The following is a 25,270-nucleotide window of genomic DNA, read 5'->3' as shown; positions in this document are numbered from 1 at the left end:
TCTATTGGTTGCAATGCTCGTGGACTGACAACAAAGTGAAACTGTGAGTATAATGTACGGTTTTCAAAAATGAGTGAGTGGGCAAAGATAGGATAGTACAGTGAATGTTAACTCATGATACTTCAAACAAAGGTACATGATCAGTTGCTTGCTAGGATGGTGGTTGTACAAGAGTGGTTATATAGTGGCTCAGGTAGTGTGCTAGTTAGCCTAGTATGTGTAGGTGCAATTCAGTCACATTAGTAGAGAATGAGCTACAATGAGCAAAGAGGTTCAGTCAAGGAATAAACAAAAACACAAACAAGTAGAAGATCTCAACATCCAACAATCATTCCGCATTTACAGGCTGGGTCAAGCTGCCACGTTTCTGTTCTTTGCTTGGGTGACAGTAGGAGTTTAAAGCAGCTTAAAGGTATGTTAAAGGTTAAGACTGGAGAATGGTGTTTCCTGTCATGGGGCCCAATACATTTATGATCGCACTGCCTGGTTCCCACTGCAGGGCCTAGTGACAAGTTCAAACAATTGTCAATTGTCAATATGAAATGTCAGAACATTGTTTAAAAAAAAAAAAAACTACTCATTAGACTTCACCAGAATTCCCCAAGATGAACAGTGGTCTGAAATACAAAGATATTAATTTCATAATGATATAAACTGGACAGAGGCACCTCACATCCTCACATTGGAGAAGCTGGAGTGACTTAAATGACTCACTGGTCATTTTATGTGACTGACGATAAATCATATAAATGTTTCAGCACTAAAAAGGAGACAAAATTTGATGGGTCTGTGTAGGAGGAAAATTTTCAAAGGAAACAGGGAATACAACGACAAAACAAGGAAATGTTTCTTCATTTGTCTCTCTTGTTTCCCTCCCAAACTTATAATAATGCTTAATTTCATAAGGTAGTCTAATTGAGCTCTAGACACCTGAGACAAAAATGAAATACATAAAAATGACAAAAAACAAAACACAATTACGTGCAGTCAGGGGCATAAAGGGATATAAATTGGAAAAAAATCAATGTGAGACAAAATAGAAAATGTAAAACATCTTGGTTTTAAATTGAAGGAACAGGCTGGCAGACACAAATATGCAGCCTCCCAGGGAAACAGGCTGACTGTCTGCTGTATCAATGTCCCATTGATTCAGGCTTTGTGTCTCACAATCGCCCCCCTCATCTCCTACAGAGCTACTTAATATGTTTGAGAGGATCTGATGCCTCTCATCTGTAAAAGGCAGCGCTTTTCTTTTACCCACATTAGAGGTGGTATTGGTGGGAAGGAAGTAGAATGGGTCGGCATGGGGTTGCAAGGGCGGGGTGGTGCTGTTGCCGCTCTGAAGTCTGTCTGGTGGGACCGAGGCTTTATTGGCTGGAAAGGAAGCCGGCGGAGTTGCGAGAGCCTGAGAGCTTGGATGAGAGGAAGCTTTTGAAACTTCCCACATCGGCATTAGAGAGATGAGCTGCTATTCAGTGCTCGCTCCCAGCCTACATCAACACATCCATAAATACACACACAAAGCAAGCCTGCATAGCCAAGCAAACACACACACTCATGGCTTCACACACATGTTCACTTCCAGCAAACACACTCCAGCTTCCTTTTTATCTGCTGGTCCGTGAGATGAGACTGGGCTTTAATTGGTCCTTGGGGAGATTGGCAGGACGAGCAGATCAACGTGAAGGCCAGGTTCTCCAGAGACAAACACCAGGAGAGGGAGTGGCAGGAAGAAAAGGGCCACAGCTCCACAAGTAGAGAGGGAACCACAAACGGAAGAGGGGAAATAAATGAGCAAGCGGGAAGGAAAGATAAAGGGGAAAAGTATATTCATTCACAAGAGGAGCAGTTAACAGTTAAGTATAACACTATTAATTGAGTGGGCTCAGAGTGATGTGCACAATTCTTCAGTTTCCTGCAAAAAGTCCAATGAATTAAAACAATCGAGGCAAATGTCTTCAGAGCGTCTCCATACTTGAATAATTTCACTTCAGTGTATCTATACTGCCCCCCGCCCCACCCATGTGTCCCAAAGGACATCGAGCAGTAGATGCAGAGAGAGGTGGGGAGGAGATGGAGGTGGTTCATGGAGGTGATGAAAGGAATATGTGATCAGAGGCTCTAACCTGCAGACAGCACCTTTGTCTTTCGTCCCTTTAGCAGTTTCTGCACCCGGCAGAGCTGCAGGTGGTTCTCATGGCGCCGGGTGTTGTTCTGGATACGCTGGGACACCTCACACACCGCCGTGACCGCCCCTGCAACATACATACAGGGAATATTTTCTGAGTAATAATAAAATATCTCTAGACATGCGCTGCAAAACTCCAAACTCCTGTAGTGTGTATCCTGTTGGAAGTGTAGGAAATGATTCATTTGAGGAATATTAATAAGAATTACTACGACAGCCATACCAGCTCAACTATTGGTCCACTGAGATGACACTAATAACAAGTCAGACCTGATAACACTACAGGTTTTTTTTGGTGGCCTCAAGAAGATTTTCTTAAACATGAATTATTATCTTTTGATGAAGAATAACTAAATGTGAGAGCAAAGTAAAGACAGGGACTGAGATGTGAGCCAGAGAAAACCGTCTACATGTTCGTTGCTACTAACAACTAACTGCTAACAATTACACAACACCACCACCAAAACCCAAAACACATTAATTGAACATTACAAACATTATATATATATACATTATAAACATTACACAAGGTCCAGCTACAATGAGTTGATAGTGAAAGGGATGGATTAACGATATGATAGCAGACAGGGAGCACGGAACAGAGAAGAAAACAAAAGGGGAGACATTTAACCAAAACATTGTTATTTCCTGTTACTTTAAAGGTGTGAACCTAGTGAACCTAGAGTGAACCTAGACAGAGAAATTATTGCATTTTGTTCGTACAGATATGGAATTCTGGAATTCAATTCAATTAAATTTTATTTATATAGCGCCAAATCACAACAAAAGTCATCTCAAGGCACTTTTCATATAGAGCAGGTCTAGGCCATACTCTTTGAAATAGGTATTTATAGAGAGAGACCCAACAGATCCCACCATGAACAGCACTAGGCGACAGTGGCAAGGAAAAACTTCCATTTAAGAGGCAGAAACCTCGAGCAGAACCAGACTCAGGATGGGCGGCCATCTGCCTCGACTGGTTGGGAATGACATGAACACCAACTGGTTGACTTCAGTAGTTACTGATTCATTTCTTAATTGATTAAAAGTCTGAGTGAGTTCTGTTGTTCTGCTTTGTCTCAGCCTGTAATCCCAGGTTCATCTGGGCACAAATTCCATCCCATTACTTGGTGGTGATGGTGGTAGTCACATGTCTTTCTGATGTGTGTGTGTACACACACACATATATATACGAGGGTCATTCAATAAATAAGGTGAATTTTTCAGTATAAGGACTTTTAATACAGATAGAAGCTTACTTTTTTTTTTTTTAATTTTGTTTTACTTTTTTTTCACATTGATTTAATTTCTTTTGCAGATTAAAAAAAACTTTGAGAGTTTTGGCGATTAACAAAGATGGCCGACCAAAAAGCATGCTCCAGGATTGAACAGCGGTCAGTTATCAAGTTTTTGGTTGCTGAAGGGTGCAAACCCGTTGAAATTCATAGGAGAATGTCAACTGTGTATGGTGCCACATGTTTTAGCCAAAAAAATGTCTACAAGTGGGCTAAATTGTTTAAAGAAGGACGGAGCAGTGTTGAGGATGAAGGCAGGCCTGGGAGACCTGATCGAATCAGTCAATGACCTCATTCAGTCTGACAGAAGGGTGACAGTGGATGACATTGCAAGGACTTTGAGCTTATCTGTTGGGACAGCACACAAAATTGTCCATGATGACCTTGGCTACTCGAAGGTCAGCTGCCGGTGGGTGCCAAAGATGCTTACTGCAGAGCACAAACGGAGGAGGGTCGAGTTGTCCCAGCAGTGTCTTTCCCGCTATGAGAAGGATGGTGATGAGTTTCTGAAGAAGGTGGTCACATGTGACGAGACATGGGTTTGGCACTATGATTTGGCACATGCTTTTTGGTTGGCCATCTTTGTTAATTGCCAAAACTCTCAAAGTTTTTTTTAATCTGCAAAAGAAATTAATTCCATGTGAAAAAAAAGTAAAACAAACATTTTTTAAAAAAAAAGTAAGCTTCTATCTGTATTAAAAGTCCTTATACCGAAAAATTCACCTTATTTATTGAATGACCCTCGTATATAATAGAGACTTATGTTGAATGCTATTCTCTAATTCTCTATTTTCTCATTTACTGTCATTCCTCTACTACCGCAGTTTCTTCAGTTAAAGCAGCTGTTATATCATGACAACAAAGCCTATCCAAGAATACTGTTTTCCTCTTGTGGTAATGCATATAAGTCTATTGCAGCCTTGAAAATGTTACACTGGTAAACATACACAGGCACATGAAGTGGGAACCTTTGTTTTGGAGGCTCACTCTACATCAAGGCCTGATTGTGCCTGATTTCATCAGCAAGCACTTGGAGAGACCTTACCTGAGCTGTGCAAATTGAAATATCCAGACAGTCCTGATTGGGCCTGATGGTCTGCTGTGTGGGTCAGGCTGGGCTGTGTGTTGTGTTTGAATGTGTGTGTAGGGGCGCCTCAGCATGGTAGTATTAATTAGAGGGATGCTAGTCTCCACCACAGGGGCCCTTGTAGCTTATAATGCATTGCCCTCCTGCAAATCAGCTGAGCTGTCAGTCTGTAATTGTATGCAAACAGCAGCAGCCCCCAATAAGCACAGCTCATTTGGTTAAATAAACCTATTTCCTCCTCTACAGTGTTTCCTACTACATTAGACCATTTCCACCTTAGCCCCTGCACAACACCATCATACAAACTGATATTGGTTTATGTTTAGTATTTTAACTGAATAAATTATTATAATAACTAATTTCAGTTCTGGTGGATCTGGTGACACCGGTGGTAACTGGTAGTAACAACAAGAGCATTTTAATCCTCTGGGGTCCAGGCCACTTCTGTCAGTGCACTTGTGCCTCCGACCTCTTACTATTTAATGAACTGTATAAATCCAATACTGCAAGATAAAAGCAAGTAACTGGTACCATTTTTTCAGCACAACCTGGGCTATTTGAATATATACTAGTATTTGGAGTCTAAATTCATGTAGCCCAAGGTCTCAAGTAACAAACATAAAAAAGAAAAAAAAAGAAAAATGAAGTCTCTAGTCCACACACAGGCAGAAATATTTACATCTATGCGTCCACTCGTTTTTTTCACTGGGGCCATTCTGAACCATAGTTTCTGACCAGGAAAAGGCAGAGAGCTACATCATGCACACACTGCACTGCCAGGGCACAAAACTGTTCAAAATATGGTCACCACTATCTCCAAAACCTCTATATTCAAAATCTCTAAAAACTCCATCAGTTTCCCCTGGGTTGTTATGGCGGCAGAGACCTGCAGGAGAGCCGCATCTTGGCAGCCATATCTTTTGCAAGTGTAATTTTTATTGCACACCACACCGCTTACTATCTTGGCACACTATTTTACTGTTTTTGCATGGTTCAACAACACAGCTTTTGATTGGTTTACACAGTCAATATGGCCGCCATGAATTTCATTAAAAAAAATGTTTTGATAATAAATAATGCATTAATAAGGACGCAAAACACGCATTTATCAACTTTTTTTTTTTAAGGAAATACCGAAAAATTACACCAGTTTCCATGATGGATCACAAAGCCCCTAAAAGGAATATAGGGCACTACATAAAGGCAAAATAGAGTGGAGCAGGGCAGTTTCTAAAGTAAGTTTCTGCACAAATGCGTTACAGAAATATTAATGAAAGTAGCAAAAGAACAACTGGGATGGGTTCATCAGGTAAACTTGCTTTAATGAAGAAGACTACAGAAATCTGTCAAAATGCTGTCTGTCAATTACTATCAGCCACTATTATCTCCCACATTACATGAACCTTGGGTTGGGTGATTTGATGGTGTATCTACTTACAGCTATCTAAAACAACTGATGCTTACAGTGAAAAGGCAGTTTCAGGGTCTGAACTCAAGGTCACTCACTGGAGCGCCCAACTTTGAACTTTTTCACACATTCATTTTCACTCTCATATACTCCAATAAAGGAAGAATCAGATTTTGATCAGCTCTATCTTAGCCAATACTGATTAATTAAAATAAGCCTGGATTTGCCCCAATACCGATCCTTGATTCAGTGCAGGATGCCAGTGCGAGTTGCAATTTGCCCCCCACCCCCCATTCTCAGGTCGGGTCCAGTGTTTCCCATACATTAATTTATTTTCCTGCCTCAATACCAATACTGACCACCACATATCGATTTTCTATTTGATCATTTATGGTGGTGGTGAAGTAAAGATAACTTGAGCTGATGACAGCTATGCTCGTTGCTGTAAGTGCAAAGTAAAAAGTAAAAGGCCAATAACTGAAACATAAATTAATGACTAGAGATAGACGATATGTTTTTTTCAGGGCTGATGCCAATACCAATTTTTAGTAGTTAGGGAGGCCGATAACCGATATTTGGAGCCGATATTCAGTTGCAGTAAAAGTGAAAATATTGGCGTCAAAATTTTGAATAATACAAACTCCAACACTTAATCTTAATCAACCTTTAAGCATATGTTTATTAAACAGCTTTTCAGATTTGCAACATGTTAAAGGTTTTTTTTTATCTTTTAAAATTCTAATAAAAAGTACAGGGAGCTCCCAGGCTCAGCAGCATGTCTTATAAAATTAAATGAAAACTTAAACAAATAGATAGCCCCCTAAAGTTTTCTACAGTAAATAAAGTTTAAAAAAAAGTGCAGGGAGTTCCCAGGGTCAGCAGCATCTCTTAGAAAGTTTTCTTATAAACTTTCACTGCTGATTGGCTGTTACCCGTTCCGTGGCTCTGCATGTAACCAATCAGATGGTGCTGTGGGTGGGACAATGCTGGAGACAGAGTAGTGACTGCAGACAGAGAAGCACGGCTGCATCAGAGCCAAAATAACCCAGTTTTAAATTGATCTCTTCTTGGCCATCAGATTAAAAAAAAAAGGGCGATGCCGATATGCGTCAAAATGCAGAATATCGGCGCAGAGAATCAGCCCAGCTGATAATCCGTCTATCCCTATTAATGACTTATACTGAGTAAATCGGAGGGAGTGTGCCTGGAAGAAAGTCTGAGTGAGTTCTGTTGTTCTGATAACGTCATAAAGAGTATCTTTGGATACTGCTGAGTCAGACGCTGCATGATACCATTTTCCATGTCTGCTTTGTCTCAGCCTGTGATCCCCAGTTCATTTGGGCACAAATTCCATCCCATTACTTAAGCTAAAAGGACAGCTGTCTGTATGTAGTGGAGCTAATTATCTTAGTTTGGCATGAATTAAACTTTGCCAATTATTGTAATTTTTTCAGGCTGAGAAAATCCATCCAACACTGAGGAAAAGAAGACTAATCTGACCAAGTAAGTCTCACCTTACCTTATACTTTTTCCATACATACAACTATGGACACAGTTAGGTCAGTTTTCAAAACATACCTATGAACAACACCTAGTCCTACTCAATAAATCAACAGAATATCAAAACTGAACTATTTTCAATGGATATCCATCAAACTGATAAATATTGTGTTAACGAATGAACTGTATTATTATACCTGCATGTAAAGAACTCTTTCATAAACTACCTTCCTTACTTTTTTGAACAAAGCTTTAAAATCTTTGCCCCAGAACAAATAGGAAAATCATCAAAATAGACAGAAGCATCCAATTACTGTGTGTCAGCCATAATAATTGCTGTGAACATTTAGGACTACATCATTAATGCATCCAAAATAACAACAAACAGATGGATTCTAATTTCGAGCTCAACTTTCCTGCTTTTGTTATGAGCACTGAAACTCAGCAGATGAACTTGATCCTCAGGGCGACTTGTCTACACTAAAATAATCACGGCCTAATTGGCTCGCTTAACTTCACAACAATTACAATGTAAACTAAACAAGGCATCCGTGTAGACTTTTTTCCTTTGTTGTACGTGTTTGGAATATTTTCCATTGCCTGCTTAAGAAAAACAACAGCTCCTAATTACAGTATTCTTGGACTGAGTTCTGGCTGAGACATTAATAATACATCTAGCCCATTACGAATTCTGAAGAGAACTTCCTCTTCTTACAGCTCTTTATTCCTTTTATTCACTGTTTAGATAGCGTTTGACCATGGGATGAGGACTGTTAGCTGTTACTGTTAAATCTCGGACAGAGTCAGATAGTTGCCTATAGCCTGGTGTCAGATGTTAAAGTATAATATTAATGCTGATGCCTGATGAAAACTCCTAAAGTGATGTAATTACAACAATTAAATCCAACCTGAAAGCACTGCCAGGGAAAGAGGGAAGCTTGGGGGGAAAAAGACAAAGAAAAGGAAAAGCAGAGATGCACAACAAGAAAACAATAACAACAAAGCCTCTTGTGATTCTATTTGCTAGTTTGCTTAATCAGATACAATGTGATTTGTCTGGAATTTCTTTTTAAAATTATTCCCTTTACAATACAACCAGGCTGACTATATGAAGTTTTCTAAACATATAAAAAAAAAACTCAACCCCCAATAAAAAAGCAGCTGAGTTTAAAAAAGGATCTCTAATGAGAAGAGGAAGAGGCGATGGTGAAGCACATTTAGATATGTACCTTCATCTTAGAGTCAGGGGCTGTTTTAATTTGTAAGCAAAGGCAGCACACCAGCAATGAGATTTTAATTGATACACATAAATAATTCCTTGTGTACATCCGCACTTGAGTCAGATTTGCTGTTTATTTGACGACTGAAATTAGTCATTATCGGGATTCGTGTTGATGTTCAAGATTTTATTTATTAATATAGCTCTCGCTTAATATCCTCTGATCCGCTCCCAGTTAATTATGTCAAAATCCACATCAAACTAGAACTTACACGCATACTGAGCTTTGCCTTGCTTTCATTTCGCTACTAGCCAAGCACTGCTGTGACAATAACAACAAATGAGGAATGAGAGGGAAAGAGAGCACTTTCCTTTGTTCCTCAAATGAAGATAATGAGGCCTGTCTTTCACTATGAGTCTGACTGGTGCGATGAAAGTCTTCACAGGTTGGTTTTCTTTTTTTTCTTTTTTGTTTGTTTGTTTTCCTGCTGGTGGATGGCTAGCCTTATTCTATAATTGTACAGCTTTGTTTAACTCTACTGTGCTCCACGATGCTTGTTACAAGTAGGAAGAGTTCCAGTGTGAATGAGCCAGGAGTCTTTGTGACTGGTGATGCAAAGCACATCATCATACACACACACACACACATCACTTGCTCTTAGGTTGCTGCTGCTGACAAAGCCCAGTGATTCTGAGTGAGTGGAATCACTGAGTGAACCTCAAGTTCACACATGTACAGCTCCACACACATCACTCCATAATAAAAGCACTCGGGGTTAATCTGCAGGTATTTTCCTTGAAATGCAGCTAAATGCTTATTGCGGGAGCAGTATGATCAGAAAAAACACTTACTGGAGAGCTGCTGAAACTCTGGATTGTCTGGACTTATGTTTGCAGTCAGGTCTTGTAAGAAATGTTTATACCTGTAAGAAAACAGAAAAATAATCAGGTTCAGTGCATGCTCACTGACTAAAAATATCACTGGAAAAAGGACAAAGGGTAAAGTGAAACAAGCGCGTTAAAGTAAATGAGACTTTTTATTTCCACTCGGTGTTACTCATGTAGTCCAACCACCATCAGAACCATATCCACTGTTGAACTGTGCACTCTCTGTCCTGTCACTGCAGACTGAACGCAGGAAAACAGCAGCAGCGTCTTACAAACTGAACCTTAGAGGAATCTAACAGGCCAGAAAATGTACACAGCATCTGATTTAAGCGCCTGACTCATGCAGATGGAGAGAGCAGGTTTTGCTTTGAAGTAGTGTTGATGGTGACAGCCTCTGACAGATACAGCTGTAACATCATGAGATGAAGATCTGCACTGGTTTTACTTGAGTCCTCCTCAGACACATTGCCTGGCAGAAAACAAATCAAACACTGACTAATACTCCATCCAGAGGTTATAAATAATGAGTGAATCAAGACCTGAGACAAATTAATAAGAAAACAGACCTCATCACAGTCTTACAAAAGTCTTATTTATAACATCTGATGAAATGAATAAAAACCCTGACTGAAAAAGCTAACGTTATCACACAACCTTAGTTAACTGGCCGAACCGTCAGTAGCACAGATACTTCCTTTGTGATTAGGGCTGAACAATTTATCGAAATTGAACTGCAATCGTGATTTGAGCTAATGAGATTTGCAAACCGCCAACACTGCGATTATTTTTAGTGGATGCATCGGTACACTTTTTTTAGCTGCCTAACAGTTCACACACAGAGCACTGCAGGAGCAACAGAACGATAGGCTGTAAACTTTACAACCAAATCTTGTCTTAAAATAACCAAACAACAAAACTAACTGTGGCGCTAGATTCTTGATGAAAATGGATGGCAGAGCAACAGAGCGATGCAGGCAGTGTGAGTCACTCCCATTCTCTCCTCTCCGGTGTCACGTTCTACCTGCCGATTTGTATGCTAGTCGTGGGAGCGGAAACTACTGATGCGACTTAAAAGCAGCTAACAGTGTCAACAGGCCGGCAAGAGAGATAACTGAGCTGCGAAACAAGATGCCAACTTTGTCTGCAGTGTTTCCGCTATACATATTTTGAAGCAGCGGCCCGCCACAGGAAAATTACTGCCACTCATTTTATAAAGTTGCAAAATATCCGCTGAAAGATGAGAAAATGGTGGAATGAACCAGCTAATATTAAGTTAGATATGTACTTGTATTTTGTATTTTCTAGCGGGACAAATCGTCGAGTTTTAATCGACTGTGTCTGTGTCTGTCAGTCTCCTGTCATTCCCCCTCTGTGTATCAGCATTTCAAAAATCACCACAAGCAGCAGAATGGCCGATGTAAAGCTACTGCAAATAAGGCGAGCGAACACAATGCTACTGTTTGTTTTGTGAGAATTGGCTCATTACGTGTATGCTCTATACATTTATTGTTAGAATATGTATATATATATATATATATATATATATATATATATATATATATATATATATATATATATATATATATATATATGTTTATTTTCATTCTTATCCTTGGATTGGTACACAGAGCTTTTACGTTTTACATGTATAAAGTGAATCATGGACTGAAGCTTGACTTGACAAAATTATTTTGCAAATCAAACTGCAGAAAAATCACAATTAGATTTAACTGTTCGGCCCTATTTATGATATTTAGGGACAGTGTCAAAGAGGAAAGGTAAAAGCCAAAAAAAACATAGACAGACAGCTTAACACTAGAGGTGATGGCAACGAGGAAGAAACTGTTCACATTCACACTCCACCAGCAATAACACCCAGCCAAGCCTCAGGTCAACAAGGTGAGGCTGTCAAGCACCTTGTCCTCTGTACAGCTGAGCCAGAACTATCACCGGGTGGAATCACAAATGGATGGTCATCTGCAATATAGTGGGTGGCTATATAAGACAGCAAACGTGTTTTTGCCTGTTCTAATACATATCCCTGTGTTGTGCTTTTGGCCTGCAACTGTAATTTATAGAAAGGTTTTTATAGTTTTACAGTATGTCACAACTTCTCATAGACCATTTATTAGTATTTTAAGTGTCCTGTACAACTTACTGGCAACATGCCCCACATGATCAAACTGACTCCTTGCACCACAGCACCAGCAGTGGCATGGTAGCATGCAGCACCAAAAGTAAGTAACATCACAATTTTTGACATTGATGATATGAACTGAAAAATGACCTTGCTCAGTTTTCACATTAGGCCTGTCAGTGGCTGATGCATTTGAACTGGTGATGAATACTGAGCATGAAGCCATTAGAGGTGGTTTTAAATCCCTTTATTGTATTCTGGAACATGAAATAGTCCAAATGAATGACATTTTCAGTACTGTACTTAAGTGATTATTCTTCAATAGATCAAGACAAATGTCAGAAACAGGCTGAAAGGCCAGACTGCCTGTACCACTGTGGCTGAGATGGACTACCAGAGAGCCCTGGAAGTTTTCTTTGAATGACCCAGGAGAATAGAGTGTAGTGGCCCAACATGCAGTCTGTGCTGCAAGAATTATGGGTAGCTGACATACTCTTACCAAAGGGACTTGAATTAGAGGGAAGTTAGAGGGAAACACCTCGATATCATTTATTTGAATTTAATTTGTTGTTGAAATGTACCCAGCATTCCAAGGCTTTAAGAATCAGGAGCCAGTCAGGACTTTTTTGTAGCGTGAAAAACTTTGATATCATGTAATTTCATTCCATTTAATTTCATATAGTTTATTTTGTTGGTGAAAAGACAGCATTGTCACAATAAGGGCATCTCATGAAGGCTCACAGTCTTCACAGTAACGCACCATGATGATCTCAACCGTTGTCTGACCACATTTGAGATGATTCAACCAGGTCAACCTACTTGAATGAAACACATCAATGCCCTTGTTATCAAGTTCATACAGATAATTTTTCAATAAAATAAAGAGTTTTATGATAAAACAATATTTTCTGCTGCCTCACTAAGCTCCACTATCAGCCAACATGTCTCATGTTTTACCTGTAAAACGCTTAAATGTTTTATTGATCATCTGTGATGTGAAAACATCAGGTTGCCACACAGATAGAAGTAAACGTGTGTCCTGGTTATACCTGGTCTTCTCTATTGATGCATCAAGTCATTGACTTTAAAGGGCCAGCCCTACACTTTGCTGTGTATGAGTAAAAACTAAATATAAATTCAGTCTAACTATGAGAATATGAGGAGTGTAACTAACGTGAGTGTAAGTAACATGTTGTCCCAATTTCAGTATCCATCTAAAGTAACAGTTGTTAAACATGAGCTTCCTCAGAAATCTTTATCCTTTTTACTAGAATGATGTGACCTTGAAGTACATTGACAATTGACATTGATTTCCACTGCCTGTCTCTTCCTTTGCAGCCCTCTATTTGTGCAGTCTGGGCTTGTTTGAGAGACATAGTGGTGCCAAGGAGGGAGGCCATTAGTGGTGCTAGCAGACTGTACATTGCTGCCAACGGTCCATTTGGTGGCATGAGCGGGATGAGACATGTTGGAGAGGGACAACTGTGAAGTGTGATAGCGTTCATATGTACTGTGATATAATCCTGTAACTAATATATAATATCCTGTGACTGTACTATCAGTCAGCTAAGCAGGGAGCGGTCAGAATGTTTATGACCTTGCTAAATTTTGAGCATCTGGAAGCGTTAAGTGTATTATCAATTAATCTGCTGATTATTGTCTTGAATAACCAACTGCTTTATCTATAAAATGTTAGAAAATAGTGAAAGGTGATAGGTGGCCATAATTTTCAGAGCCCAAGGTGATTAATTCAAATTGCTTGCTTTATTTGACCAACAGTCCAAATGCCGAAAATATTCAGTTTGCAATCACATATGAGAAGTGTGCACGAGAGATGATGTGTAATTGCTTCCCAAGAAATATGATCCCAATCGGTCTGATGGTGGCGCCAAGTTAAAAAAAGTAAAAACTTTGAAAAGGCTGGCCTCTACCCACACTGTGAGTCGCTAAGACTTGAAATTTGGCACAGATATACATCACACACCTTAATAACAATAAACAGCACAATGATGGATTTCCAGCTCAGGCAACTCATTATACATGGACAAAGAGTGGTCAAAAAACATACATACTAATATGCATCCAAACTAATATGCCTAGTACTTCTGTTGTGAAAATAACAATGAATCAAACATACCATGCAACCTGGATTAATTGTGGCTCTGTTGAGTGCCTGCACATTGGTGCTTGTGGCTATATCTACTACTGATGTGTTTGTTGTTGTTTTAATAATTTATCTTCAGTAATGAGAAATATATGATTCACTACTTCTGCCCAGTTATAGAACAGCCCACTTGCAGAGTAAACAACAACTCACACTTAACTCATGTAACAGTCTACATGAATCTCATGTTTCAACCATAAGACTGGTTTTAATGCCTTTGTTCATCATGATGTCTGATCTGATGATATTAGATTTACACAACGTCATAGAAATAAAATGTGTGTGTCTTGGTCAGACCATCTGCTGCAGACAGGCTCAGTGGCAGTAGAGGAGGTTGTACCAATGTCTGGTTCAAATAAAGATTTTTATCACCCCTCTCAATTTTCACCATAGATAATTTCATTTACTTGGCTTGTAAAAGTTCACAGAAAAAAAGCTCTGAAGTGTGGTTTGGCCTAAAACTGACCAAAATGTGGTCAAGGGTGTGCAAAGTAGTGGGTCTGTGGGTAGAGGAAGAAGAGGAGGAGAAGGAGAAGGAGAAGAAGAAGAAGGAGAAGGAGGAGGAGGAAGAGGAGGAAAGCACTGTTCTTGTAGTCGACTACTCACTGGAAATGAAACAGAAGCCAAACAAGCTCCAATTATGCCTCTCTCAATTAAGAGACACTTAAAAAGAGAAATAATTTCACTTCTTTCTCTTCTTGTCTCATCTTGTAATAACAAATACATTACAGGTATCATTAGCAATGGATCCCCTTTTTCTTATTAAGGAGTGGAGATGAAAATCTAATTAAAGCAGCTGTGTAACAAAAAAGAAACACTCTGATGAGCATTATTACAGCACATTTCAAATAATGTAAACGGAATTCTCTCGTTTAGCTGTCCTGTCCCGCTCATTAGCAGTAAAGCAAAGAAAAGATAATGAGACAATAACGTAATATGAACCATATTTATAACAGTTCAGATATTCTAATCAAGAATGCAGCTTTAGAAAGCTTGCGCTGGTGAAAGGGATGTGCCTGCTGCCACTGCAGCAGGAGGTGCTAATTCCTTTGTAATATGCAGATGATATACAGGCTTTTTTCTCTCTCCCTCCTGGCAGACATGTCGGGTCATTTGGGCATTTGCACACACGTCAGTAAAAAAAAAAAAAAAGAGATGGAGGAAATATCTGTCTAATTATTTTGCTTCACATACATGCATTAAGGATTCAAATTTGTAATTAAGAGACAAGAGGCACTGGCAGGCTTCTGCATGGGTTAGTGAACATGGCATGGACTTGTGGGTAATTACTCAACTTTAATAGCTTAAAAGCAAAGGAATGCACATGCATGGTAAACTCATAAGAAAAGAGATGCTCCACTGTCCAAACTTAGGAAATTAATATGAATTGATTGCAAAGAGTGTCTAATCGCTCTGTTAAATTTCCTATGTACAGTGTGTACTGTTTGCTTCTCCTCTTGGTCATGTTCTTGTTAAATGGCACAAGCTGTTTTCATTGTTTTACTTTTTCATGTTGTTCACCCAAATACAACAGACAAAGGACTTTTGCGGTCAGGAAGTCAACGTCACACATAACCCCGGTTGTCCTTAAAGGACAATCAAAAACCAAACCATATGTTGGCCTTTAAATTAATGTGAGAATTGCAATTTGACAGGTTTAAGTCAATATATTGTAGGGAAGTCATTTCAGCTGCCGTGTGAACCTTATTGATTGGAACCATCAGTCATGGAGGCCCCAGTTCAGACCTGATGTTCTCAGTTGAAGCTTCTCACTTCTGACTCTTTCTTGCACTAATGTACAGTATATTACATTATAGTTATATCACTGTGAGTCGTAACATTCAGAACATACTCTCCTGGTCATGGAGTTGTAGAACATCCCCATTTTTTTCAGTTTCTATTGAAATTTTAGCAGCTCAAATCCAGTGAATAGCCTCAAATGGTACAAAGGTCAGCGGTAAACTGCCAACTTGGCAATGAACTACAGGGTCAACTGACAGACAATATAACACAAAATACTGAGTGAAATACAACTCACTACCTTCAGACCACAGAGAGCAGCCACTTAAGAAAGCCACTTAAGAAATTCCATTTTTCTGAATTCTTTCAAAAGAAATCAATCAAAACTCTGTCCTTGTGTTGGAGAACCGTACTGTGTTCCGCTGGTGGAGACGATGGAGCTACCTGAATACAAAAAGCAGTCAAAATGTAATTCCACCAGGACAAATTAAAGACAAAATCAAGCGTGGTCAGTATAGCACACAGCTACACTTTACCTACTGGGTAGCAAGTATGACAATGACCCCAAGACCTCTGGAGATATACAGGCTTTACATGCAGCATGCTAGCTCTCCACAGTGAGCCGACCACTGACTCATTCCCTTGTTATACTAAATGACGCTCGGCTTAGAGCAGATATATCTCAAGGCCTCCAATTGCTGCCATCTCTGTGAGAGCTGCATCTCTATTATTGACACAAACATGGCCAATACAGACGGGGAAGGTTGCTATTTACTGCCACAATCAACTCGAGACCCCATCACTGTCATAATGGTGGGCTCAGTGGGGAGGACACCAATCCAGCAGCTCTAGTGAATGCCACTTAATAAAGGCAATGATTTTATTCCTCCCCCGGCAGCAACATAAGTATCCACACTCCAGGCCCTGCTCGCCATCCATCATCCTTGAATGGTGATAAGTGACAACAATTTCCTGCTATTCCCAGTCACAGAGCCAGTGCAAGGTAAAGCGCCAGCCATGGATGATTATCTAGCCATGCCACTTAAAATCATCATACAATTAGACACATCCCTCGAGTCTCCTGATGAACAGATGAATCAATGAGGATGATGGGAAAAGAAGAAAAAAAAGGCAGAGCGAGACAGGGCTGAGCTAGGGAGAATGAGGCCACCTGATTATATGTCAAACACAACAGTAGTCAGAACACTCAAATGTGCGCCAGAGGGTACACACATTTCCCCTATAGGTTATATGAACAGTAAACAGACCTCCTTCCTTTGTAAAGAAAATATTTCCACAAATTTTCAATTACCAGGCCTGTTCCAGAAAACAGGTTTAACAAACTCTGAATCTAACCCTGAATTCTGACTTGATGAACCCTGAGATGGGAAACTCAAAGTTTTCTGTTCCACAACCCCTGATCAGAGTTAGTTCAGTCAACTCAGGATGTTCATATGAAATATCAATGTGTGATGATGTACATTTATCTTTAAAAACACAGCGGCAGCAGTGAAAGAGCCTGAGTTGGACTGGATCCTGAGTTGTTGCCAGCACTTTGCTGGGCTATTTTACCATTAGAATTCTTGCTCAAGAATTATTATACCCCCCCCCCCCACACACACACACATCGCACCATACCACACACACACCATACTCTTCAGTCAAGAGGCCAGAGCTTTGAGTCTTTGTTTGGCAGTTTTCAGAGCCTCATGGACATTTTGTTGTACTCATTTTTCATCCAGGACCTGTACCTGACCCTGTTTGATAATTTCCTGGTACCAAACAAACGTATTTGCGCTAATATGGGAGGAGAGGCGTGGTTTAGGCTGATTAGGCGGTACAGTGCAATTTTGGTGCTCATTGTAGCACAAAATTACATTGCCTTACAACCTGCCCTGACAACCTCTTGCTGACGCAGGATAATTTTTAATGGCTTTACTTGACAGGGGCATACACAGACCCTGACCATGTGAAAACATACATCATATGTCAACTGTGACCTCTTTCATTTGCTACACTTTTCCATCTACTGCAGATTCAGAAAAAATATCAACAATATCACCCACAAGTATCATCCTGTGGCCCAGAGTTCTGTAGTAATGTTATTACTGCTATTGTAAGCTATGAGTGAACTCCCCACAACAACTTATAGATGTGTAGTTGTGTAGTTTGTTGTAGAGCGTAGTTCATTAAATAACTGTATCCGTCACACAACAGCAGACATTTTGTGTATCATCTACAGTCTCTGATTTGAGCTAAGGGTAATTTTAGACATCAGTGTCACAGCAACATGAGTTTCTAAATTATCGCCAGACCCAGAAAAAGGGTTGTTCAGGATCTAACAGTACTGAAACTGAAAAGCTTTTACTGACAAATTGAACGTTTACAGTAAAATCATCATCAAAATGCTGCTGCTTTAATGTATATGCTTATTCATATAATCCCTACCACCACAAAATAATCAATTTTATTTCTGGACCTATTGTCTATTACCCTATTGTTTGCACAACTATAACCAGCCCTGTCGATATTCCAGCAGATGCTTGACAATTCTACCATTGAGCGCATGGTTTCTCTCTCTAAGGCCTCAGCCTCTCTTTCTTTCTAATACTGTTTAGATGAGAGGAGCTCACCCTGACTCCAGGTGTTTGCATCTGGACATTTTGCTTGTGTTTGTGTCTGTCCTCTATTTTAGGAAAATAAAGCCCCTCATGATATAACATGCATGGAGGTTTACCTTACATAAATATGATTCCCATGAGATCCATGTAATGAGCTATACAGATTTTGAATAGTAAAAAAGAAAGCACTGGTTTAAGGCTTATACTGTGTATTGAAGACAACCCATGTTGAGGTATCATATCGAAGGAGAAAAGGCTGGATTAATGTACCCCTATCATTTTCCATGGCATGGAAAGCTCCATTGAAGACTTCCACATTATCCCTGAAGCGCAACAGTGAGAAAACAAAGGGAAACCAATCCTTTGCTGTAAAGGAGAATGTGAACATAAATGAGATATACAGTAAAGTGTCTTAGATGTAAAAGCATAGAGTCAGCTTCTCTCTTGCATGATGGATGGATGTAACATTTCTAGTGCTCAACTGTACATCTGGAGAGATGAGAAGATGAGCAGGGCCCTAATTAAGATACAACGAAGCAGCTTGATAAACCAGTGTCATGATAGCTGCTGCATTTGAAAGCACGTTTCATCTCTCCTCCTTGTTCCACTAATTAACGAGCAAGATCAAGACCGCATGAAATTACAGCTAACAAAAACTGGTGTTTAACAAAAGGAATTTTGACAGTTTCTGGACAGCCTGAGTACTACATGGGCGCTACATCAAATAATAATAATTACATCTGTCACAGAGACTATACATTGGGCAATGTAGCAGATGACTGGTGGAAGGAAAACAACTAAACAGCAAAAACAGAGCTCAAGCGTAAAATCTGTGACCCAACTATGGCAGTGCTCTTGATGGTCGGGTAGCAGCACCTCAACACCTTCCCAAACACTCAACTTGGTGTTTGAGTGAAAAACAGAAATATTTTATACAACTTGAGTATCAGTTGCATACAGACAACTGCAGATGTACTGGGGGTTGCAAAAAAAATGCTCTCACCCTCGACGAGACGTCTTCAATTTGTGCCCTGTTCCTTCCCTGTGTTTTGGGGAATATCTCTAAGATTCTCTGAGTGGTATATACTGTACATACAATAAGTAGAGAAAATAACTAGTGAAAGGTGACAGAGGGAACATCAAAATGTCTAAATCCTGGCTGCTCAAATTCTAAAAAAACACTGATGACAGTGAAACATGAATCAACTGTGCAGGTGTTGAGTTCCACTGATAGCAGCAAACAAGAAAAGGCAAAGTAGAAACACTTCAGTAGTAAATGAGTGCTGATGAGTATTAATGAGTAGTAAATAGTATTTCTATGAAAAAACAAACTTGAGCATATGCTGAGTATGAAACAACTCTGTATAATTATGCTGTGGAAATGTACATTATCCTGAATTTACCATAGAAGTCATTACAGTATAAGTAATTCTACTGTCTTGCAAGATGCTTGGACAGTAATGTCCAATGTGAGGAGAGAGGCCCACCCAAGCTCATAGTCCAATTTTTGACCATTTGTAGTGTTTTGATCTTTTCCAGTGTAAGTGATTTATTTGAAAAGGAGCTGTAAATGGAACATTAGAATGAATGAAGGTTTATTACTGTGTGGTACATTAGGGGTATGTAGCAGCAGCATTTGTGAAAACCAGGTATGAATGTTAACATGGTAAAAATTTGTCATATCACTATGTTTGTGGTTTTGTGAGTATTGGAGTATTTTTGTTATGATGACATACACATAGCCGAAAGTGATTATACTGTTGCTACAGGTCTCTGTGGAGTCTGTTACAGAGCAGCTTCATTCATGTGGAAGTGGTGTGATAATATTAACCTTAGAGACAAAGAGCAGAGACAACATCACACATCATGTCATCTAGTAACTGCACTGACAAAAAACAAACAAGTTGCATCAGCATCTGATTCAGCTCAGCAGGACACACACTTCACCCAGTATGGTCTCAGCTGTGCTGAAAGTAGCTTAAAGCTCAGTACTCATCAGCTACACTCAGCTATCTACTGTCAGTACAGCAAGTCCATTTGCATCAGTTACTCTGATCAGACAATTATTTTAAAGATTACTGGCGCATCTGCTTCTGTGCACTCCTCCAACACAGCCTGTGGATCCAGCAGAGATCACAGACTGAAAACAGGGGCTGGATGTATACATCTGACCACACCAGCCACAATTATATCATTACAATTACATCATAACCATATTCATACTGAATTTCTGAGGAAATATAGTTTGAATATTGTGATATTATTTTTAGGTCATATCACAATCCCCATCTTGAATATAACTATACAAGGCACAAAACTATTTTTATGTCCTAAACTTTTACTCTCCTTCATTTACACAGCAGGTAGAAGACAAGCTTACTGATCAATCCGCTGAATGGGAAGTTGGAGCAGGTCCTCCAGCTTATGGTTGTTGAACTCTGGTCGTGTTTCCTGTAGTTTCTTAAAACGTCTGAAGGCCTTGTTTTTCTTCAGCTGGATCTAAAGGAAACACACAAGATATTGTGAAATTATTATCAGAGCCTTAGAGGCCCAAAGACAGCATTGTGCTTTGCACCTCTGAACACACATATATACATTAACACATACATTAATATATATAATGCATTCAGACAGTATTCAGACCTTTTCACTTTTTTCACATTTTGTTATGTTGAAATCTTATTCTAAATAACATTTTATTATAAATTATAAACTTATCATATATATATATATGCCTCAGCATGCAGATCGTAGAGGCAATGATGGACATGTCACAGCCAGTGACTATCCCTGGATTTCATGTCACACACTAGATGTGCACTTCGGCTAACAAACCCAGAAATCATCTCGTTGTCACTCATTACACCTGATTGCGAGCTGAGGTATAGGGAGGTGAAGGCAGGCAAGCAGTCTGTAGATGTCATTAAATATGCATTTGCACATCATGTCAGCATAAGTATGTGTCAACAATTGGATGACAAAAAATCTTATCTTGTCATTCACGTCAATCATCAAAATAACTGCTACACTGCTGCTGTATTTAAATAGACCTGAGGAACGGAATTTCACAGCTTTGAAAACAACCAGTGTATGCCACTTGACTTTAGATGCCAACTGTGGTGTGTGTATATGTGTGCTGCTCACATACAGCTGTTTAGCTGGTCATTATGCCTGTGGCAGACAGAGTTGGACATGGTAAACAGGCAGGTGGTGTGTCAGTAGATGATGGGGACAATGTGAGAGGAATCCCTTATTAGGCTGAAGAGGAGTAGTGGTAGAGTGCAGTGAAGTTGTAATTCAGAAACCTTAAAGAGTTGACAATTTTGATTTAGTGTTGGAGGATTCCAACCCGGAGTACAACATCACACCTTACAGCGCTGTATATTGACGTTACTTTGGCAGCAGTAAATGGCAGGAAGAGGTAACCACAATAACTCTGATCAGTGTTTAGAACCACACACACTCCCATATTTGCTGATATTTTAGAGGACTGACAGCTGGTCACCTGAGCTAACCAGTACACTTGTCACTACAACACATTTCCCTGTTCAGTCAGTTATAAGGACTGTCAATCTGGAAGCAGATCAATGCAAACTTGGGAGAGCTTGGTTCCATAATCAATGCAATGAGTCAGTAGTCTGCAGACATTCTTACGCTTAGTTAAAACATAAGGGATGTGACTGTATATATATTAATTTCACAATACTGTAATAACAAAAGTGTCTGGATACCTATTATTTGTTACCTAGATGGTAACAAATAATAGGTCTTCTGGTTAAAATGCTAGTTTTGTTACAGTTGCAGTGGAATAGAGCTAAGGGAAATGAGAACTACAGAGACCATCATCCCATGCGTTCCCATCATCCTTTGCCCTCCGCTCGCTGTCGGACACCTGTGTTGGAGGCGAGGGAGAACAGACCAGGGGAGAGAGAAACAAAGCCTTTGGAACTATGGATGCTCCAGCGTCTTTTAGATCTGACGTGTGGAAGTATTTCAGTTTCCCCGTGTCACGAAATGAGAGAGGGGAAAAGGAGACAGATAAACAGAAAACTATATGCAGACACTGCCAAACTGAGGTTACCTACACGTCAGGAATATGACTGACCGTTTTTGGACTTTATTATTCAGCTGATGGCTTTCTTTTTTTAACTTTATCATCCAACTGACTGTTGTTGCATTTTAAAATTAATGCCTTGTTCATTGTTCATTAGAGTGGAGAATCAAATGCTTATGAGAATAATTATTACGCACTGCTGCCTACCATTGTCAGCAGACAGTATGTGCAGCAAACTGTTAGCCAGCCCAGCATTGTGATTGTGCTACCATAGCTACAAAACTCTAGCAGATCTCCTGATTGATGTACACATCAGAAAAGATAACATGACATTCCTACACTGTGAGCATTTTACTGTGACACCTCGTTAGCAAAAGAACACGTATGCCAGCTTTTGGCCAGTATCATTATCAGCGTTGTTGACCGGCAGGAGAAAGCATCACAGGCCAAAATGTCCAGTGGAGAATATGCCAAATTAATAGTCTGCTTTGTGACATATAAAATATGATGACAACATAAAGGATAACTCATTTTGGACTTATTTTGATGTGGACAAGAGCACCGTTTGTTTTTCGTTGCAGCAGCTATTGACGGTGTCCGGGTTCACTGTTGATTAATACTGCATCGACTCCTTTTGTCCCTATCAGTTATTTACACCCAAAAACATTAACAAAGTGAAGGAAGTTATCCCTTTTTACACATAATATATCCTGCAAAAGTTTGGTTTTTATCTTTGCTGTTTCACTCAGTGTTTAATCATATGACTCGGCTCGACTTGCATATTAACATTTAGCACTCCAACATGTCTAAGCAGACATCCCTGGGGGAGTTCAGTCGTGCCGATTTATTTAAAATATTCCCCATAAACAATCTCTGCACTCAAATCAACCATTCAAGCAGGAGTTAAATGTGAACTTGATGGTACTTGTTTTATTTTTTCAGACTGTTACAGCTGAAGGTGATGAAAGCCCTTTGCATCAACATCTGTCACAAAAAATCTGGTTATTTCATTTAGGCAACAAATTTTGGAAAGTTTAAAATTGCTGCAATGTCTAGTCAAAGCAAATATTTAAAACCCTTTAAGGAATGCTTCAATTTTTTCCACTGACCAAGGGTTTATTTATCTAACAACTTGAATATGTGATAACAAAATAAATGTGGCATTTTGCCATTTTTGCAATTTTGATAGTTACTATTCAGATGGAACCTAGTAGAAATTTATTTGGTTTATGGTTCATTAAGGAGATTCATCCAGTCAATCGTACCCATTTGTGCTTCTTTTTAAAAAAAGGTTTGGGTAAAGTGAAACAGCTAGGTACTTATCTACCCAGCTGTTAAATGTACAGTCAGTGAGGCCATTTTTACTGCTTTTTTGTCAGATTATAATCATTGCCTCAGAGCTGTAAGTAATGTTAGCAACAATAAACCATGTTCACATAATGTTAGCAATCACCGTTTTAATGAAAATCAACATTTTAAGTTCCCTGTAGATATACCTGAGATCTTCAGGCAGGAACCTGCTATGACTATGCTCCATAGCTGTGGAACAACCACCTATTGAACCTCTGGCTTACTACTTCAGCACCTTTTAAATCACTTTTGAAGAATGACCTTTTTTTTTAAAAAAAAAAAAAAGCTCTCTCATAACATTTCTTTTATGGTTATTATTAATCTACTTTTCTACCTCTTATGCTTGGTTTTAGTCTTTCATTGTTTTTAACCATAGTATTATGATCATTTTCAGTATGATCTATTACTGAATCTTACAAAAACATACAACACAAAAAGGCGAGTAAAAGAGTGAATACACTCATCAAAAAAAGACAACGATCAGTGCTGATGCTGCTGTGTTACATGTCACACCTCTGACTCCATGATGCCAGCATGCTGCATAAAATCACAGAAGAAGGCAGTGTATTCAAGGGAATTAACACCAATACAGTCCAATATCTGTGTGAAAGGGACAAGAGTTGGGTTTGTCGCCATAGCTAATCGCCTTTCTGTAATTCCTGCGATCAGTATCACATGACCAATGTAGTGTAACTTGATGGATGTTGTTTATCCTTTTTTTAATTATTATTATTTATTCTGAATTTGTGAACAAATGGAAATGAAAAGAGTTACTGAGAGAGCAAGAAATTCACAAACATAATTTGAATGCAAAAAAATTCAGAGCTAGACATTTAGAATCTGGTGAGACAGATCTGCTTCCACACATTAGGGGCATCACTCCGTGTGGGGGCACTGATTCTGTCGGCAACAAAAAATCCAATAACCACATATATTTCCATGTATATTCAGTCCAGAGAAAGTGAGAATACATTGGTCAATTTCCCCATAAGGCTTATTAAAATGTATTCAAATCTAACGTAATAAACAGCCTCTGAAATACTCTTAAGTGCAACAGGAATGTCTGACACAGAGTTGTGATAGCCATCTGGAAATAGTTGTTTCCTACCCCAAGCACTTTGTTGGCATTATAGACGTTGTCCACATACGTATTGTAGTGTTGCAGATGTGGACAGAACTGGTCGAAACCTCGGCCAAAGTAGCCATTCTCCAAATGAACCAAAAGAGATCTGCAAAAAACAGGTTTGATATAATTAGACACAAAAATGCCATAAACAGAGTAAACAACTGCTTAAAAATCATTACTTGGAGGAGCACAAATTGCAGGAGACAAAGCATTTAGGCCAGCTATACTGGCAGGTGGCAACTCAGCTGTAGTTAATTCATATTAATTATGTGAGTTGGCCAAACAACAAAAATAAACTCCTGGCTGGTGTGTGGTTAACATGTTTTCTGTATGCCACTATTTTGCCTCAGTCAAAGATGTTTTTTTATCAAAGAAACACAACACTCCGAAAACTGATGCATTTAAAAAAAACTGTTGATACGTTTTCTCTGTTTTGCTGTACAAAAAAACAACACCAGTCATGGAGCTCAGTAAATTTACAGTCTGAAAAGCC

General features: G+C 39.3%; 1 protein-coding gene across 1 annotated transcript; it reads right to left on the bottom strand.

The window, feature by feature from the left end:
* Window positions 1-30: 30 nt before the first annotated feature.
* LOC108899634 (rho guanine nucleotide exchange factor 39) lies at window positions 31-24,880 on the bottom strand (the record flags this gene model as incomplete). Its single annotated transcript, XM_051068374.1, has 5 exons — window positions 31-1,695; window positions 2,127-2,255; window positions 9,550-9,620; window positions 20,628-20,746; window positions 24,760-24,880. Coding segments are annotated over 5 exons (496 nt in total), but the record flags the coding sequence as incomplete, so codon positions are not given.
* Window positions 24,881-25,270: the final 390 nt, after the last annotated feature.

This window comes from Lates calcarifer, unplaced genomic scaffold (genome assembly GCF_001640805.2).
Source record: "Lates calcarifer isolate ASB-BC8 unplaced genomic scaffold, TLL_Latcal_v3 _unitig_444_quiver_1164, whole genome shotgun sequence".
NCBI classification, from domain to species: Eukaryota; Metazoa; Chordata; class Actinopteri; family Centropomidae; genus Lates; species Lates calcarifer.
This window is presented reverse-complemented; position numbering and strand designations above follow the sequence as displayed.